The sequence below is a fragment of the Harmonia axyridis genome, chromosome 1 (genome assembly GCF_914767665.1).
Source record: "Harmonia axyridis chromosome 1, icHarAxyr1.1, whole genome shotgun sequence".
NCBI classification, from domain to species: domain Eukaryota; kingdom Metazoa; phylum Arthropoda; class Insecta; order Coleoptera; family Coccinellidae; genus Harmonia; species Harmonia axyridis.
In genome coordinates this window covers 74,952,207-74,971,631 of record NC_059501.1, presented here as the reverse complement: position 1 = coordinate 74,971,631, position 19,425 = coordinate 74,952,207, and the positions used below count along the sequence as shown (strand labels likewise).

At 36.5% G+C, this 19,425-nt stretch overlaps 2 protein-coding genes across 2 annotated transcripts; both read right to left on the bottom strand.

The window, feature by feature from the left end:
* Nucleotides 1–17,811: 17,811 nt before the first annotated feature.
* On the bottom strand, nucleotides 17,812–18,243 carry LOC123674005. Its single transcript, XM_045608809.1, has one exon. It carries the CDS (start codon nucleotides 18,241–18,243, stop codon nucleotides 17,812–17,814), a length of 432 nt encoding a protein of 143 aa, XP_045464765.1.
* A 448-nt stretch (nucleotides 18,244–18,691) lies between these two features.
* Nucleotides 18,692–19,186, bottom strand: LOC123673995. The gene is made up of 2 exons (XM_045608799.1): nucleotides 19,084–19,186; nucleotides 18,692–19,038 (listed from the first exon to the last, which is right to left on the bottom strand). Exons 1-2 carry the CDS (start codon nucleotides 19,184–19,186, stop codon nucleotides 18,692–18,694), a joined length of 450 nt encoding a protein of 149 aa, XP_045464755.1.
* Between the last annotated feature and the right edge of the window lie 239 nt (nucleotides 19,187–19,425).

The following is a 19,425-nucleotide window of genomic DNA, read 5'->3' as shown; positions in this document are numbered from 1 at the left end:
GTCAAAACCGTCGAATATCTTTGACAAAATTAGACCAGTAAGTAGCTTTTGAGCGCTCGTTCATTCATGCGCCAATTGATCCTTGGAAACCACATAGTTCTATGGCCTTGAAGGGCGCAATAGACTCATGAATAAACGAATGCTTTCACTGTTGCATATTTAATGTTAATTTAATTTTTATGAATATAAAATAAAATATATTATAAATAAAATGAAAACAATATGATTTCACAAATATTTCAGTGGAAAGCGCTCTTTTCAAATTTCATTTCAGTATTGAGATGAAATCACTAAATCTTCTGGAACATTTTTTTCTTCAGAACTAAACCAATTTTTTTCGCTTTCCTAGATCGCATAATGATGTAGAAAATTATGACTATATTAATGTAGTGCCTTATAATTCATAGATCATTTCGACGATTCGGAAGATTTCAAACAAGTGAAGATAACTCACGAAACAGTGGAAACATCAGCCAACTTCAAATTCGAAAAGATAAAATGTCAGATGCTTCTTGGAGCCTTAAATTACAGAGTGAAATTTCGATGTATAAGCGAATGGTGTTTGAAAACTGAAGAACGTAATGAAACTTCAACATTCTTGATTGGAACCCTGGTATTGGGATCGTTGCAGGCCTATTGTAAATACAAATCTGAAATATCCTTTTGTAGAAACGAGGAATGTAAATTAAAAGGAGAAAGGATGTTTGAAACGAAACCTTCAGGTAAAAACAGGGTTTTTGTCCATTGGAGATTCAAATGTTGAAATCATTATTATTATTATAGTTCCAAATAAACTGAAGGAGATCATTGTGATAGCATCTGGAGATGCTTTCATTTGGGTACGTTGGCTCCCACCTTATCCACCTACAGGAGAGATTTATAATTATAAAATAACTTCTGTGTATTCAAGTCCGTTCAATACTTATGAAGGAACAAGCACTTTTTACCCTCAAAATTGTGAAATCTGGCCAGAGTATCACTGTTATAAACTTAACGGACCTGGAATATATTATGGTAGAAAAACAGCATTAGAGGTAAGTAATGTATTAGGCTAACCGAAAAGTCTCTGGTCTGATGCACAGATGGCGGTGCTAGTATTAAAGGCATATGATTTTTAGTTCGTTCTAACCTTCAAACAATACGTATCAAAATTTGACAGCTGTCCGACCATTAGTTTGTGAGCTATTGCGTTGTGAGTGTAGCTACTTCTGTTATTTGAAAAAAGATGAAAAAAAAGAATTTCGTGTGCTAATATAATATTGCTTTTTGAAAGGAAAAAATACAGTTTAAGCAAAATATTGGCTTCATGAAGAGTATCCGGGGTCTGCACCAGGAAAATCAACCATCATTGATTGGTATGCTAAGTTTAAACGTGGTGAAATGAGCACTGAAGACGGCGAATGCAGTGGACGAACAAAAGAATTTGTCACCGATGAAAAAAATCAAAAAAGTTCTCAAAATATTTTTGAATGACCGTAAAGTAAAGTTGATCGAGATAGCAGACATTGCGAATATATCATCTGAACGTGTAGATCATATTATTCACGAATATTTGTACATGAGGAAGCTGTGTGCTGAATGGGTGCCGCGCGAGCACACAATCGATCAAAATCAACAACGTGTTAATGATTCTGAGCAGTGTTTAAAGCTGTTTAAGTGCCATTAACCTCAATTTTTGCGTCGATATGATGACAATGGACAATGGATGAAATATGGCTCCATAAATTCACCTCGGAGTCCAATCGACAGTCAGCTGAGTGGACTGCACACGATGAAACGAATCCAAAGCGAGGAAAAACACAATAGCCAGCTGACAAGTTTATGGCATCAGTATTCTGGGACGTGCAAGCAAATAAAATCATGGGGATATCCCGGTTTCAAGGTCTTGCTCAGTATTTAGTGAGACCAGCTCGGCGTAATGTATTATTCGAAAACAGACTGAAGCAATCACAAGCGATCGTTTCGAATGCAATTAATGCGTTTGAGCCGAGCATTGAAAGATAAACGGCTGAAATACAACGAGAGACATGATAAAGTGATTATAAAGCATGACAATGCTCGACCTCATGTTGTGAAAATGGTCAAGACATACTTGGAAACGTTGAAATGGGAAGTCCTACCCCACCCGCCGTATTCTCCAGACGTTTCTCCCTCGGTCTATCACTTGTTTCGATCAATGGCACACGACTTGGCTGAACAGCACTTTCGGTCTGAAGAAGTAAAAAATTGGGTCGATTCGTGGATGGCAAAAGATGACCAGTTTTTTCAACACGGGATTGGAACGCTGCCCGAAAGATGGGAGAAAGTAGTGGCCAGCGATGGACTTTCATAAATCATAAATGCATAACCAGTTCTTTACAATAAAGTCTCGAAATTCGGAAAAAACGGCGAAAGCCAAGTTCTACGCCTATGTAATTCCCTATATATTTGAATAGAAACCAGTGCCGGCACGATAATATTTACAAGGGTTCATTTATAATTTTTGCAAGTATCCATTTCACCATAAGTTAAGGGCGTTAAGGCATCTTTGTTGTAAGTATAATATCTGCAGTGCGATAAAAATTTCAAAACCTCCCTTAAAGATGTTCTCCAGAAATTAACAATGTCATAAAACTAATTTCTAAATACTAGGTACTTTGAAAATAATGCGAGACGAATTTTCAAGAATGAAATTCACCTCATTTATGATGAAGAATATTCATATGCCCAAACAGGCTGCTGATTTTAATGGGTATAATTATTTTTTTCACTTCAAGTTTTATAAACCATTCTGTGTAATTCATGAAAATATTAGAAAGATCCAAAACCAGTTTTTACGATTTCAGTGTATCATAGAATGAAAAGAATATCTATTTTCGTTAAATACGTTATATAAATTTCAAATTTTATTATTTTTATTTATTCAATATCAATAATTGATGATTTTGATTTTCAGATTGAAGCCACAAATAAGGAAAAAGTTAAATATGTCAATATTGGTAGGGTGGACGATATTTTAGTTCAAGAGACAGGTGAGTAAATATCATTAATATTCAAAACCAACAACTACAACATTCTTCAAAATTTTAATAAGAATTAATCTCAAATTTTGTTTCCCTAAATTATTCAATAGAAGTTTTTATTCGATTACTTGATTACTATATCATTCACCAGGGCCGACGTTAGGGGCGAAACAGTGAAGCGACTGTTTCAGGCGCCTCTATCCGAGGGGCGGCAATTAAGTCCAGTTTGTTGCCTCCTTTTCATATCTCTAAAAAACTATAGTCTTGATCCTCAAAAACAACATGATGTTGATCCGCTTCGCTGAGTTTATCAACATTCCCTGCAATAAAAATCTCCAAACCGTCTTTACTAAGCCGCATGTTCAATAAATAACTCGTGGCAACCCAACCAAAATCAGCAGCATTGCCTATTACCCTAATTGAAAGAGGGATGAAATGTATTTCACAAAGACGAAAAAAAACACTATCTTCGGTTTCGAACTATTTTGAAGTTGTTTACACATTCAACATATGGAAAATTCCTACGATTCTGCATTCGAAACTAGTTATTGTTAAATGCCAAATGTTTTCAGCGGAACTAATTTTTTTAATCCCATTTATGTTTCGAAGCTTTGCATGCCCTACCACCCTTTATATCTTGTAATATGATAGGCAATCTTTCATCGATCGTACGCTGTGTATTGTGAGAGTAAATATCAGGTATATTACTCACGCAATTTTCATCGGCGTCGTAGAAATCCAGGAATAATTCAAGATACCTACAGCGTAATTAGCTGTTTTATTTCATTGAAGAACCTCAAGAAACCCGGCATAATATTATATATTGAAATATTTCAATGTTCTTCATTCACTAGACTCTAATATTCTTAAGCACGATTACTAGATTCTTCATCGGAAATAGAAAGTTCTGTATTTTCATCGGAGCAGGTGATGTTTTTTTGGTAGGGAGGTTATGAAGGTGGTCAGGCTGGGGCGCCAAAAAATTCTTTGCTTCAGGCACCAAAATTGCTCGCGCCGTCCCTGTCATTCACTTGCAATCAAACATAAGATTCTGCATGCTATAAGACATGAGTTGACCTAGCACTCAAATGCTCCCGGCATCTGATCAGTGTTTTCCTCATTTTTCAATATTGATTTCTATTCATCAAAAACTGTGAAAAAGAGGGATTAAGTATTTGTTGTAAAAAAAAAAATATTCATTTGAAAGTGTGATACAATTATGGATTATGTGGCACTCAGGAAAACCGCGGATTATTATCAATTAATTTTTTTACAACTGTCAGGTTATTCATACTTCCGCATAGCTTTTAAATTTCTTAAAATTTATTTTTTCTTATAGCTTCAGAACCCCCATACAACGTGTTCGTCAATTGGAATAATTTTACATCAATGGAAGTGTTCTGGAATCATCCCAATAGGACAAATGGAATTCTACAATACTTCCAGATATTAATTACTTCTAATAATGGAAGTTTGAAGGAAAATTATACACCACATAAATGGAATCTTACTTATAGTTTTAAGGTATACTAAAAGTATAGTAATATTGGGCCAATTGTAAAGTCCCCGGTCTGATGCACAGATGGCGGTGCTAGTATCAAATCCATATGATTTCTATTTAGTACAACCTTCAAACGATACGTGTCAAAATTTGACAGCAGTCTGACCATTAGTTTGTGAGATATTGCGTTGTGAGTGTAGCTGTTATTTGAAAAAAGATGGAAAAAAAGAAATTCGTGTGCTGATAAAATATTGCTTTTTGAAGGGAAAAATGAGTTTGAAGCAAAATATTGGCATGATGAAGAGTTTCCGGGGTCTGCACCAGGAAAATCAACCATCATTGATTGGTATGCTAAGTTTGAACGTGGTGAAATGAGCACCGAAGATAGTGAACGCAGTGGACGTTCAAAAGAGGCTGTCACCGACGAAAAAATCAAAAAAGTTCACAAAATAATTTTGAATGACCGTAAAGTGAAGTTGATCGAGATCGACATTGTGCAGATATCATCTGAACGTGTACATCATATTATTCACGAATATTCGTACATGAGAAAGCTGTGTGCGAAATGGGTGCCTCGCGAGCTCACAATCGATCAAAAGCAACAACTTGTTAATGATTCTGAGCAGTGTTTGAAGCTCTTTAAGTGCAATAAACCTGAATCTTTGCGTCGATATGTGACAATGCATGAAATATAGCTCCATAAATTCACCTCGGAGTTTCATCGACAGTCAGCTGAATGGACTGCACACGATGAACCGAATCCAAAGCGAGGAAAAATACAACAGTCAGCCTGCAAGGTTATGGCATAAGTATTCTAGGATGGGCAAGGTATAATTTTTATTAATTACCTTGAAAAGGGCCAGATTGTCAATAGCGATTATTATATAGCATTATTGGATCGTTTAAGGGATGAAATCGTTAAAAAACGGCATCAAGACAATTCGCCGTGTCGCAAATCAATGAAAACAATGGCAAAATTTCTTGAATAAGGCTTCGAATTACTTCTGCATCCACCATATTCGATCTGGCCCCCAGCGACTTTCTCCTGTTCTCAGATCTCGAAAGAATGCTCGCTGGAAAGAAATTCAGCGCCAGTGAAGAAGTAATCGCCGAAACTGAGGCCTATTTTCAAGCGAAACACAAATCGTACTACAAAAATGGTATCGAAAAGTTGAAAAATCGCTATAATCGCTGTATCGCCCTCGAAGGCAACTATGTTGAATAATGAAATCGAATTTTGCCAAAAAAATGTGTTTTACTATGGTAGACCGGGGACTTTTCAATTGGCCTATCAATTCTTATTTTTATTGAATCTATTGAGTTTGCATCCATCATTTCTTAAAAAAGAGATGACTCTGTATAGAAACACTCGATAAGGGATTTTCTTTCCGATCTGGCAGAAACACTAAGTTACTAGGTACAACATGTAGGAGGTGACTGAAAATTTATTTTAATGAAGCTGTAAGGTTATTATTCCTAGAGCCTTCACTTTTGTTCTTATGCATTTCAGGAACCTGACTATTATTTCTATGTTACATGATACATTTATTTTCCACAACATAGATCTTTTCTTCCAAAGTTATCTTAAAGTTAGTTGAAATTACTCAAAATTCAGCGAATTCTATAGGTGAAGGGTGAAGGTCGCAAAAAAAAAAATTGTTGTAGAATGTATGATATGATGAAAGATATTGATAATCTAATAATGATACAAGGCGATTTTTCTTTGGCGAGTCTTTCTCGAGCCAAGTTACGAGGTGCGACCTCTCCCAGGGGTTTGGTATTTCGTCCCGAGATCGCTGGTGGACTCTTCAGTTAGGCTTTCCAGCGATCTCTGCCTAAGACACACCCTGTCTCCTCAACGAGTAGAGGTGACACTGTTGCGTTGCAACGACCCCTTTAAATCCGCCGGGACCGGAGTGTATGACATAGAGTAAGTATATATATACTTGTTCTATGGTGTGTGACGCGAAAATGCACAGCGTCATCTGCGAGCAGACAGAGTCACTACATTTCAATGGAAGGACCAATCGTTGAGAAATGACTACTAAACAAAGGTCATTTTTCCTACAACTGCTATGAAAAGTAGGGTATTCTTCATAGCTTACTCAATTACAAAACTATGTATTACTCATACTGTGGGAAATATTATTTCTTACGGCACTTTGTCCACACCTCGCTTGGTAGACCAATGAAATTGGGCTTTTGAGCCGTTTTTATGAAAACGCAATAAATTAGCACATATGTACTGTCAACTGTTTTAGTATGTAGCCGTAACCCATATCCGGATACTTCACTCAAATTGAACCGAAATCCCATTCAAAGGGTAAACCAATTCCTTTATTTGGAGTCTATAATTACAGACCAGCTGGATCCGGATATGGAGATTAAACGTAGAATAGCAATGGCCAAGACCACTTTTGTAAAAATGAAGACCTTTTTATGTAATGACCACCTTAACCTGTACTTGAGGCAGAGAATGGTCAAGTGTAATGTTTGGCCGGTGCTTTTGTATGGTGTCGAAACATGGACCTTCAAGTTGTCAACATTGAACCGCATTGAAGCATTCGAAATGTGGATACACAGACGTATGCTCAAAATTCCCTGGACAGCACACAAAACAAATGAAGAAGTGTTAAGAAGAGCCAACAAGAATAGAGAATTGCGTAATGTCATCAAGCGTAGGAAGATATCCTATCTGGGCCATGTGATGACGGGAAGTCGCTATCGAATTCTGCAATTGATAATCAGCGGCAAAATAGAAGGAAAGAGGGGTGTAGGAATAAGGCAAGCCTCCTGGCTCGGAAATATTCAAGAATGGACCGGAATAAGAAATGCAGGTCTTCTTTTGCATATGGCACAGGATCGAGAAGCATTCTCAATGGTGATCGCCAACGTCGGACAAAACTGTCAGGCACATGAAGAAGAAGTCAACGAAAGCCATTTTGATTTGAATCAAGTCCATTACTTGAATTATTGAAATTTGTGCAGTTGTAGGAAAAGTATAGTGCGCAACAAGTGAAGAAAGTCCTTTCTCGCTCGTTTGTGTTTGTTTCGCTCGTGTCGTGCTGCACGGACCCTAAACGAGAGAAGGACTTTCTCCACTTGTTGCACACTATACTTTTCAAACAACTGCACAAATTTCAATAATTCAAGTAATGGACTTGATTCAAATCAAAATGGCCTTCGTTGACAGTATGTGCTAATTTATTGCGTTTTCATAAAAACGGCTCAAGAGCCCAATTTCATTGGTCTACCAAGCGAGGTGTGGGCAAAGTGCAGTAAGAAATAATATTTCCCACAGTATGAGCAATACATAGTTTTGAAATTGAGTAAGCTATGAAGAATACGCTACTTTTCGCGAGAAAAGTTGGACTTTCCCCACTTGTTGCACAATATACTATTATTTCATGTTGTCATGATAAGTCGCTTTCTCCCCTTATAAAAATTATAACTTCTTTTCCCAGTTCACAATCATGATTCACATTGGAGAATAGACTGAATAGAATAATCGGAATTTTTTCTTTATCGATTTTCAGATTACAAAAATTCCCGCTGCTGAGGATTTTACAATAAAAATTGTTGCAGTCAACAATATGTACGAAGGTTATCCGGCAGTATTGAAAGACAGTTCTTACCCACCAAGTCCAGAATTGGATAATTCTACAATTTTTGTAACGAATTATACAAAGACAACAGTGAGCATAGCATTGTATACAAGCCAAACTGAAGTCAGTTATTCAAGTAATGTTGAGAAATATGTGTTAATTATTATCGATGACCAAGCTTCAGAGACAACAGATCCAAATCTAGTAAAACTTGAACAAATAGTGAATACAACGTTAGAATCAAAATCTCGTCTTAGAATTGTGGCAGCCTTAGATGTAAAAAAAAATTCATCGCATATTCTGAATTTTACAATTGGAAATGGGGATGAGATAAAAAATAATTCAATTCTGAATGTTGACATCGTCAACAAACCTTTGAAAAAAGCAGAATATTATAATGTTTTTATTGTTATGTTGAATAAATATAGGACGAAATATCGACATTCAATACACAATATTACAACTTTGACCCTAGGGGACCCAACAATCACTCCTCCTCCCACTAATTCTGGAAAAACAATTGAAGAAGACGATTCATCTGGAGGAAATGCCTTGTATGCCTTGTTCTTGCTTTTACTACTAATACCAATAATTGTGGGAATCATAATTAAGTGAGTATTCTATTTGATGTTTTCAAATAATTCTTGTCTACAGTCTGGCGACTTAGAGCAAGTATGTTCATTGTAAAACGTAAACTTTATTCCATAATGATTCCATAATAAGGAACGAAGAAAGTTTGGATTAACTATTTTTGTCTAATAATTAATAACAATGAACAATTGGAATCGTTGGGCTCCATTATTATGCAATATATTAGTTGGTCCAAAAGTTTGAGTCGAATAATTAAGTAGGTAGAAATCTTTTCTCAGGCTTTCTTAGCCAATTTTTAAGATGCGCTCTATTTTAGAGGATTTCGGTTATTCGTCCCGAGACCTCAACTCAAGGATCCCTGGCATATATACCCATAAACCCATATATACACCTTTTATCACCATAGCGGAGCATGGTGACTTTGCCGTAGAGCGGTTGGGTTTATACCCCAACTTCTATCCTCTGTTCAAAGCTTTGAACGGTTAATAAAAGCATCAGTTAAAGAAAAAAAGTATGAAGGAGATATAAATGAATAACAAAAAATAGTAATATATATCATATAAAATAATAATATAAATAATACATTAATCATGGTTTTCACGGCTGTGTGTTAAGACGTGAGAGTAATTTCATAACATAAAAATAATGATAATATTGTACCCATCCTTGGTACAGGAGGACTCGTCGCTCCTAATGATCTTATTGAAAAAATCTGGATCTGCATGATGTTTCCGCAAAATTTGCCGGAAAAATTTAATTTCGTTGAGGTGAATAATTATGCGAGTAATATTTTCGCACGTAAACAATTGCCATTGTTCACTAAGTAATGCAATATCGAAGATTTCTTAACAGAATTGACAAACTTGATTTTGTCAGAAACGTACCCATTTGGATAAAAACAGCCATATCTTTTTTCTTTGAATAACAAATGACTTATGTGATACCTCTTTGAAATCACTATAAAATAGACAATTTATTGGTGTAATGTGCAGTAGTATCTCGGTACAATTTTTTTTCCACTACGATGGGCTAAACTTCATGAACAAAATAATGCACTACCAAAATTTCCAATAAAAATATTTCTCATAGCCCCCCTTTAAAATGTTCGGAGGATGTTTTTAATGTAAACGTTAAAATCATTCTTCAGCAATATTTCACTGAAAAAATTAACCAAACAGATGTAAAATTGTACCAACCGTAAGGTTCATTATTTTCAAAAAGAAAAAAAATATCTCGAAAACGGTAAGACTTTCATAATGGGAATTTTATCATAGCAGTTGGGTTATCCTTTGATCTACATTCTCCCTCGGTTTGACGTGGTCTTTACGGGACACCCTGTATATATATATATATATATATATATATATATATATATATATATATATATATATATATATATATATATATAAGTATGATAAGGGGTGTGGGAAAATTGATAAGTGTTATAATTTCACTCTTCTTTATTTCATTTAGTCGACGTTTCGATCCCGATGGGGACCTTCTTCAGGACTCTACAATAGCAATAGAAAACAGTCAAAAACATGGCAACCACAAAACATGTAAAAATAGTACATACCGAAATACAGAGTTGTAAAGATCTTATTTGAACACAAATCAATAGCTCTCAAGAAAGCAATGAACAAGAACATCAACAAATTTAGCGAAAAAAGATCTGATATTTCGTTAGCACAAGAGTAGAAATCAATTATCATATGTAAATAAGGTAAACAGAAAAATCAACAAAATGAGAGGTTGTCAAAAATGTTGTCAACCAGACTTGCCACAGAATACACGCACATGACAAATGAAACATAGAATAGCATTAAATCACACTTGGTCGCAGTAATTCACTCTCACCGAACTCAGAACAAATGCGATTATTGAAAGACTCCATGAACCGAATCCAATCCCCTCTCACAGAAATAGTCCGGAACACAGATTTCATTATTACGTTATCCCGACTGTAGAACTTGTGAAATTATTCATTCCATTTGATCCGTCCAATTCTCTGCCACCAAACTGGTCATAATGAATCAAATAAGTATAGATGGAGCTAATATTGTTTACATCCCTTCTGTAATTCATAGAACAAGTGTGTCGTTTAATATGGTACATCTCTAAGAAACATCTTTTCTTTCCACTAACTGCACATTCAAGAATTTTGGTGGAATCATAATCCATTGGGTGATCTTTGTCCCGGGTATGGTCTGCTAGGGCACAAATCTTATTTGGATTCTTGATGTCGCTCTTGTGTTGAGCAATCCTTCTCTTCAAAAGCTGAGATGTCTGACCAATATACACCTCACTACATATTGAACATGGAATACAATACACCACACCACTCATATTATCAACAGTCATCCTATCTTTCACTCGACTGTATAGTCTGTCAATTTTAAAATAAGATTTCGGAATCAATTTAATTTGTGTGGTCTTTAGGAGGTTAATTAATGCATTAGTCATACCATTTATTAGGGGAATAGAAGAGTAAAGAATTCTATCTACGTTCCCAGTGTCCACAGTGGTGGATGCGCCCCTCTCTCCATTCGTTGGCTGTCTCGAAGGAGTGGTATTGTATATCAATCTGGACAACAACCTCTTTGGGTATCCATTCTCTAGCATCAATTGTAACAATAACCTCAGATTCTGCTGCCTTAGACTTGGATGGGCAACTTTTTCGATGCGATTCTTCAATCCTAAAATCATGTTTACCTTTTGTCCATGTGGATGATTGGAAAAATAGTGTAAGTATCTCCCTGAACTTGTTGGCTTTCGGTACCAATCCAGAATCAGCCTATTTTCCGGTGTTCGAATCACCCTTGTATCCAGGAATGGGACACCACTCGCTGTTTCTTCCTCCAACGTAAACTGTATACTTTCATGTTCACTGTTGAACCTGTTTAGAACGAAAGCAACCTGGTCTTTAGGTACAGCACATATTAGATCATCAACATATTTCTTGATGAAAGGAATGTGAAAAGGAATGCTAACAAGAATGCAGTCCAGAAGGAAATCCATTACTACTTCAGCAATGGACGGACTGAAGTTGGAACCCATAGGGGAACCGAGCACCTGTTTGAAGAACCTACCATCAAAAAGAAAATAGTTAGAAGAAAACAGGAACTTAATGGCATATATGAATTCTTCTTTTGGTAGACTAGTGTGGTTTTTGATAGTATCCCACTGGTTCTCAACAGCTGAGACTGCCAACTCTACAGGAATGTTGGTGAAAAGAGATACAACGTCCAGGCTGATCAGGACATAATCAACAGGTAACTGGAAACCATTCACACATTGGGCAAAAGCAAAGGAATCTTCAATAAAATATCTACTTCTGGTGGAAGAAAGATATTTAGACAGGATGTCTGAAACAAAAACTGACAGTTTAGAAGTGGGGGTGTTGACAGATGATATTATTGGTCTCAAGGCAAGAATGGGTTTGTGGATTTTTGGTAAACCGTAGAATCTAGCGGGAACTGAATTATAAATGTACAGTAATTTACCTTGTACTTGTGTTATGTGGCCCCCACTGACCCATCGCTTAATCAATGCATTACATTTACCTTGTATTGTAATGGTTGGATCTCTGTTAGGAAGAAGTTGGTAATATTGTTCATTGAGCAAAATTGTGTTGGAGAGCTCTATGTACTGATCCTTATCCATCAATACCGTAACATTGCCTTTATCAGCCCGTAACACAAGCAATTCTTGATGTTGACTTAGGTACCTCTTACAGTGGTAAAATTCTCTCTGGAAAACATTATTAGTCCTTTTTCCAGGTTTGATGTAGTTGGTTATAATATTAGCAGCTTGGGAACGTTTGATGTTCTTCCCCTCATCTGACAGTCTATCATTAAGGTCTATAATGCTCTCTACATCTGCCAACAGTCCCGACATGGAAACCTCCTTCAAAGGAATATCAATGCCGAATCTGGGGCCCAGTGCTAGGAATTTCAATATTCTATCTGGTATAATCACAGAACTAACATTCCTAACCCACCCTTCTTGTGGTTCTACTCTCTTCAGAAGTTCATCCGATAGAGCTCTCACCTTCATCAGATTTCTCTCCCTGATAGCAGCAAATTCTCTTCTGTACCTTCTGGACTGATAAGATTCAAAACGAATTAGCATCTCTGGTGGAAGCAACCCCTCCAAGATCTGCCACAACCTGGAAGACTCACACTCCATTCTTCCTATCCTGGTCACAGTCACAGTGATCTCAAATTGAAGAACGAGACGCCTTGATTTCTCCAACATAGCTTGAACCTGTCTGGACGAACCTGAATCACTTGCTGAGCTGAACAAATAATTCATATTGCTGGAAATATGTTTGGGAAGTAAACCCTGTCTTTTGCATTCCAAAAGGAACACTCTTCGGTTTCTATAAGATGCCAGTTTCATATTGTATGAAGACCATGACTTCAACGCCTCATATGCTACTCTTCCATAGTTGTTTCTCACTTCTGCATAAAACCCCATGCTTAAATATCAACAATTTTAATTCCCAATATACAACAATAGTTATAAGTATGATAAGGGGTGTGGGAAAATTGATAAGTGTTATAATTTCACTCTTCTTCATTTCATTTAGTCGACGTTTCGATCCCGATGGGGACCTTCTTCAGGACTCTACAATAGCAATAGAAAACAGTCAAAAACATGGCAACCACAAAACATGTAAAAATAGTACATACCGAAATACAGAGTTGTAAAGATCTTATTTGAACACAAATCAATAGCTCTCAAGAAAGCAATGAACAAGAACATCAACAAATTTAGCGAAAAAAGATCTGATATTTCGTTAGCACAAGAGTAGAAATCAATTATCATATGTAAATAAGGTAAACAGAAAAATCAACAAAATGAGAGGTTGTCAAAAATGTTGTCAACCAGACTTGCCACAGAATACACGCACATGACAAATGAAACATAGAATAGCATTAAATCACACTTGGTCGCAGTAATTCACTCTCACCGAACTCAGAACAAATGCGATTATTGAAAGACTCCATGAACCGAATCCAATCCCCTCTCACAGAAATAGTCCGGAACACAGATTTCATTATTACGTTATCCCGACTGTAGAACTTGTGAAATTATTCATTCCATTTGATCCGTCCAATTCTCTGCCACCAAACTGGTCATAATGAATCAAATAAGTATAGATGGAGCTAATATTGTTTACATCCCTTCTGTAATTCATAGAACAAGTGTGTCGTTTAATATGGTACATCTCTAAGAAACATCTTTTCTTTCCACTAACTGCACATTCAAGAATTTTTGACAACCTCTCATTTTGTTGATTTTTCTGTTTACCTTATTTACATATGATAATTGATTTCTACTCTTGTGCTAACGAAATATCAGATCTTTTTTCGCTAAATTTGTTGATGTTCTTGTTCATTGCTTTCTTGAGAGCTATTGATTTGTGTTCAAATAAGATCTTTACAACTCTGTATTTCGGTATGTACTATTTTTACATGTTTTGTGGTTGCCATGTTTTTGACTGTTTTCTATTGCTATTGTAGAGTCCTGAAGAAGGTCCCCATCGGGATCGAAACGTCGACTAAATGAAATAAAGAAGAGTGAAATTATAACACTTATCAATTTTCCCACACCCCTTATCATACTTATAACTATTGTTGTATATTGGGAATTAAAATTGTTGATATTTAAGCATGGGGTTTTATGCAGAAGTGAGAAACAACTGTGGAAGAGTAGCATATGAGGCGTTGAAGTCATGGTCTTCATACAATATGAAACTGGCATCTTATAGAAACCGAAGAGTGTTCCTTTTGGAATGCAAAAGACAGGGTTTACTTCCCAAACATATTTCCAGCAATATGAATTATTTGTTCAGCTCAGCAAGTGATTCAGGTTCGTCCAGACAGGTTCAAGCTATGTTGGAGAAATCAAGGCGTCTCGTTCTTCAATTTGAGATCACTGTGACTGTGACCAGGATAGGAAGAATGGAGTGTGAGTCTTCCAGGTTGTGGCAGATCTTGGAGGGGTTGCTTCCACCAGAGATGCTAATTCGTTTTGAATCTTACCAGTCCAGAAGGTACAGAAGAGAATTTGCTGCTATCAGGGAGAGAAATCTGATGAAGGTGAGAGCTCTATCGGATGAACTTCTGAAGAGAGTAGAACCACAAGAAGGGTGGGTTAGGAATGTTAGTTCTGTGATTATACCAGATAGAATATTGAAATTCCTAGCACTGGGCCCCAGATTCGGCATTGATATTCCTTTGAAGGAGGTTTCCATGTCGGGACTGTTGGCAGATGTAGAGAGCATTATAGACCTTAATGATAGACTGTCAGATGAGGGGAAGAACATCAAACGTTCCCAAGCTGCTAATATTATAACCAACTACATCAAACCTGGAAAAAGGACTAATAATGTTTTCCAGAGAGAATTTTACCACTGTAAGAGGTACCTAAGTCAACATCAAGAATTGCTTGTGTTACGGGCTGATAAAGGCAATGTTACGGTATTGATGGATAAGGATCAGTACATAGAGCTCTCCAACACAATTTTGCTCAATGAACAATATTACCAACTTCTTCCTAACAGAGATCCAACCATTACAATACAAGGTAAATGTAATGCATTGATTAAGCGATGGGTCAGTGGGGGCCACATAACACAAGTACAAGGTAAATTACTGTACATTTATAATTCAGTTCCCGCTAGATTCTACGGTTTACCAAAAATCCACAAACCCATTCTTGCCTTGAGACCAATAATATCATCTGTCAACACCCCCACTTCTAAACTGTCAGTTTTTGTTTCAGACATCCTGTCTAAATATCTTTCTTCCACCAGAAGTAGATATTTTATTGAAGATTCCTTTGCTTTTGCCCAATGTGTGAATGGTTTCCAGTTACCTGTTGATTATGTCCTGATCAGCCTGGACGTTGTATCTCTTTTCACCAACATTCCTGTAGAGTTGGCAGTCTCAGCTGTTGAGAACCAGTGGGATACTATCAAAAACCACACTAGTCTACCAAAAGAAGAATTCATATATGCCATTAAGTTCCTGTTTTCTTCTAACTATTTTCTTTTTGATGGTAGGTTCTTCAAACAGGTGCTCGGTTCCCCTATGGGTTCCAACTTCAGTCCGTCCATTGCTGAAGTAGTAATGGATTTCCTTCTGGACTGCATTCTTGTTAGCATTCCTTTTCACATTCCTTTCATCAAGAAATATGTTGATGATCTAATATGTGCTGTACCTAAAGACCAGGTTGCTTTCGTTCTAAACAGGTTCAACAGTGAACATGAAAGTATACAGTTTACGTTGGAGGAAGAAACAGCGAGTGGTGTCCCATTCCTGGATAGAAGGGTGATTCGAACACCGGAAAATAGGCTGATTCTGGATTGGTACCGAAAGCCAACAAGTTCAGGGAGATACTTACACTATTTTTCCAATCATCCACATGGACAAAAGGTAAACATGATTTTAGGATTGAAGAATCGCATCGAAAAAGTTGCCCATCCAAGTCTAAGGCAGCAGAATCTGAGGTTATTGTTACAATTGATGCTAGAGAATGGATACCCAAAGAGGTTGTTGTCCAGATTGATATACAATACCACTCCTTCGAGACAGCCAACGAATGGAGAGAGGGGCGCATCCACCACTGTGGACACTGGGAACGTAGATAGAATTCTTTACTCTTCTATTCCCCTAATAAATGGTATGACTAATGCATTAATTAACCTCCTAAAGACCACACAAATTAAATTGATTCCGAAATCTTATTTTAAAATTGACAGACTATACAGTCGAGTGAAAGATAGGATGACTGTTGATAATATGAGTGGTGTGGTGTATTGTATTCCATGTTCAATATGTAGTGAGGTGTATATTGGTCAGACATCTCAGCTTTTGAAGAGAAGGATTGCTCAACACAAGAGCGACATCAAGAATCCAAATAAGATTTGTGCCCTAGCAGACCATACCCGGGACAAAGATCACCCAATGGATTATGATTCCACCAAAATTCTTGAATGTGCAGTTAGTGGAAAGAAAAGATGTTTCTTAGAGATGTACCATATTAAACGACACACTTGTTCTATGAATTACAGAAGGGATGTAAACAATATTAGCTCCATCTATACTTATTTGATTCATTATGACCAGTTTGGTGGCAGAGAATTGGACGGATCAAATGGAATGAATAATTTCACAAGTTCTACAGTCGGGATAACGTAATAATGAAATCTGTGTTCCGGACTATTTCTGTGAGAGGGGATTGGATTCGGTTCATGGAGTCTTTCAATAATCGCATTTGTTCTGAGTTCGGTGAGAGTGAATTACTGCGACCAAGTGTGATTTAATGCTATTCTATGTTTCATTTGTCATGTGCGTGTATTCTGTGGCAAGTCTGGTTGACAACATTTTTGACAACCTCTCATTTTGTTGATTTTTCTGTTTACCTTATTTACATATGATAATTGATTTCTACTCTTGTGCTAACGAAATATCAGATCTTTTTTCGCTAAATTTGTTGATGTTCTTGTTCATTGCTTTCTTGAGAGCTATTGATTTGTGTTCAAATAAGATCTTTACAACTCTGTATTTCGGTATGTACTATTTTTACATGTTTTGTGGTTGCCATGTTTTTGACTGTTTTCTATTGCTATTGTAGAGTCCTGAAGAAGGTCCCCATCGGGATCGAAACGTCGACTAAATGAAATAAAGAAGAGTGAAATTATAACACTTATCAATTTTCCCACACCCCTTATCATACTTATAACTATTGTTGTATATTGGGAATTAAAATTGTTGATATATATATATATATATATATAAATATATATATATATATATATATATATATATATATATATATATATATATATATATATATATATATATATATATATATATATATATATATCGGTTTAAAACGTGCGGCGACGTCCAATCCATTGCTTGCGATCTTCCCATTGCCTACTTGCAAGCTTCGATCTCTCATTGCTTTTCATATTCCCTCCATCCAGTCCTTTCTTAGTCTCCCTCTTCGTCTTCTCATGTTTGGTATCCACTCCATTGTTATTTTCGGCAGTCGTGAGTCCCATTCGTTGAACATATCCATACCAGATAACCTGTTTTCACTCTATATCATCCATGATTGTGCCTTCTACTTCCAATTGATTTCGTACTTCCTGGTTTCTTATTCTTCGCATTCTAGATATTCTAGCCGATCTCCTCAACGCATCCATCTCTGGAGCCTCTATCCTCCTCTTATTTCTTTCTGTCAGTCTCCATGTCTCAGATCCATACGTTAATTGGCTTTTGATCATTGTATTGTAGATGTTGAACTTTCGTGATCTAGTTATATTTTTGCTCCAGAGTATTCCATTTAAACAGCCAATCACTTTTCTTGCCTCTATTACTCGTGATCTTATCTCATTGTCATCTGTACCGCTTGTGTCGAACTCCACTCCTAAATATTCTTCGCAAGGTTGTATGCTTTCTGTACCTATACCCAGTTCACTCAATTGGTCTCCAATACAAAGATATTTAGTCTTTTCCAGATTCATTTCCAATCCCCAATACTCATATGTTTCCTTCAGTTTACGTGTCATGTATTGTAGAATCTTCTTTGTCTCCTGCGATTATTACCTGGTCATCCGCAAACTGTTGGGTGTAGATGTTTATATTATTCAAAGGTATGTCCATCCCCGAACATTTTCGTTTCCATTGCATTAAAGCATGCTTTATATAAATTTTAAATAAAGTGGGTGATATGGTGCATCCCTGTCGTAATCCCTGATTTACATGAAATGGACGTGACAATCAGTTCCCTATTTTAATTTATGATGTTGAGCCATAATATAGATTTTTCAATGCTCCAATCAAAGTCTGGTTTATATTTGTGTTCTGTAGTGTTTCCCATAGCCTACACCAAGGTATTGAGTCATAAGCCTTTGTTAGATCTACGAATAAAATATGCGTTGCTAGGTTTACTGAACTTCTTTTTTCAATCATTTATCTCATACAAAATACATTGTCGGTACAAGACCTCCCAGCCCTGAATCCGCATTGCTCCTCCTCTTCGTCCAATTCTTTATCAATTAGGGTTCTTAAAATTCTTCCGTACATTCTGCTAAGCGTACTTGTAACTGATATGCCTCTGTAGTTCGAGCATACGTCTTTTCTCCTTTTTTTATGGATTGAAGATAAATAAGCCACTCTCCAAGTATCTGGAACATCTTCCCCGTTGATGTATCGGTTGAATATTGTAGCAAGCAGATGGAAAAGTTTTTGGGTACCATTCTTGTCGAGCTCTGCATATATTCCTTCTGGTCCGCAGGATCTACCCACTTTTAGACCTTCTATATTTTCCACCACCAATTACAAATCAATGTCGATGTTCTCACCTTGGACGCTAACTGGGTTTTCCATTTCTTCGTATTGTGGACGTCGTTCTTGCAGTAATTCTGTATAGTGCTGTATCCATTGTTGTTGTCGGATTACGCTCATGTTGCATTTTTTTTTCCTGTCGATTTTACATTTTTTTATAAACTTCCACACTTCCGTAGATTTCCTTCCTCCTATGTATGTATCTATTTCTCGGCATTTATTATCCCATAGTTCGTTCTTTGCTTTGTTAATCTTGTTTCGAGTTCCTCTTATCATTGCGTTGTAAGTATCTTGATCTTCCTGTAGTCTTGTTGTAATCCACTTCATATAAGCTTCTTTCTTCAGTATTATCATTTCTT

Excerpts from the sequence above, each read along its gene's own strand:
- LOC123674005 (XM_045608809.1), bottom strand. The coding sequence starts at position 18,243 with ATGAATCTGGAAAAGACTAAATATCTTTGTATTGGAGACCAATTGAGT.
- LOC123673995 (XM_045608799.1), bottom strand. The coding sequence starts at position 19,186 with ATGAGCGTAATCCGACAACAACAATGGATACAGCACTATACAGAATTA. Across the intron at positions 19,039-19,083 it reads AAACCCAGTTAGCGTCCAAG|AAGGTCTAAAAGTGGGTAGA; the intron begins GTGAGAACATCG and ends TGGAAAATATAG.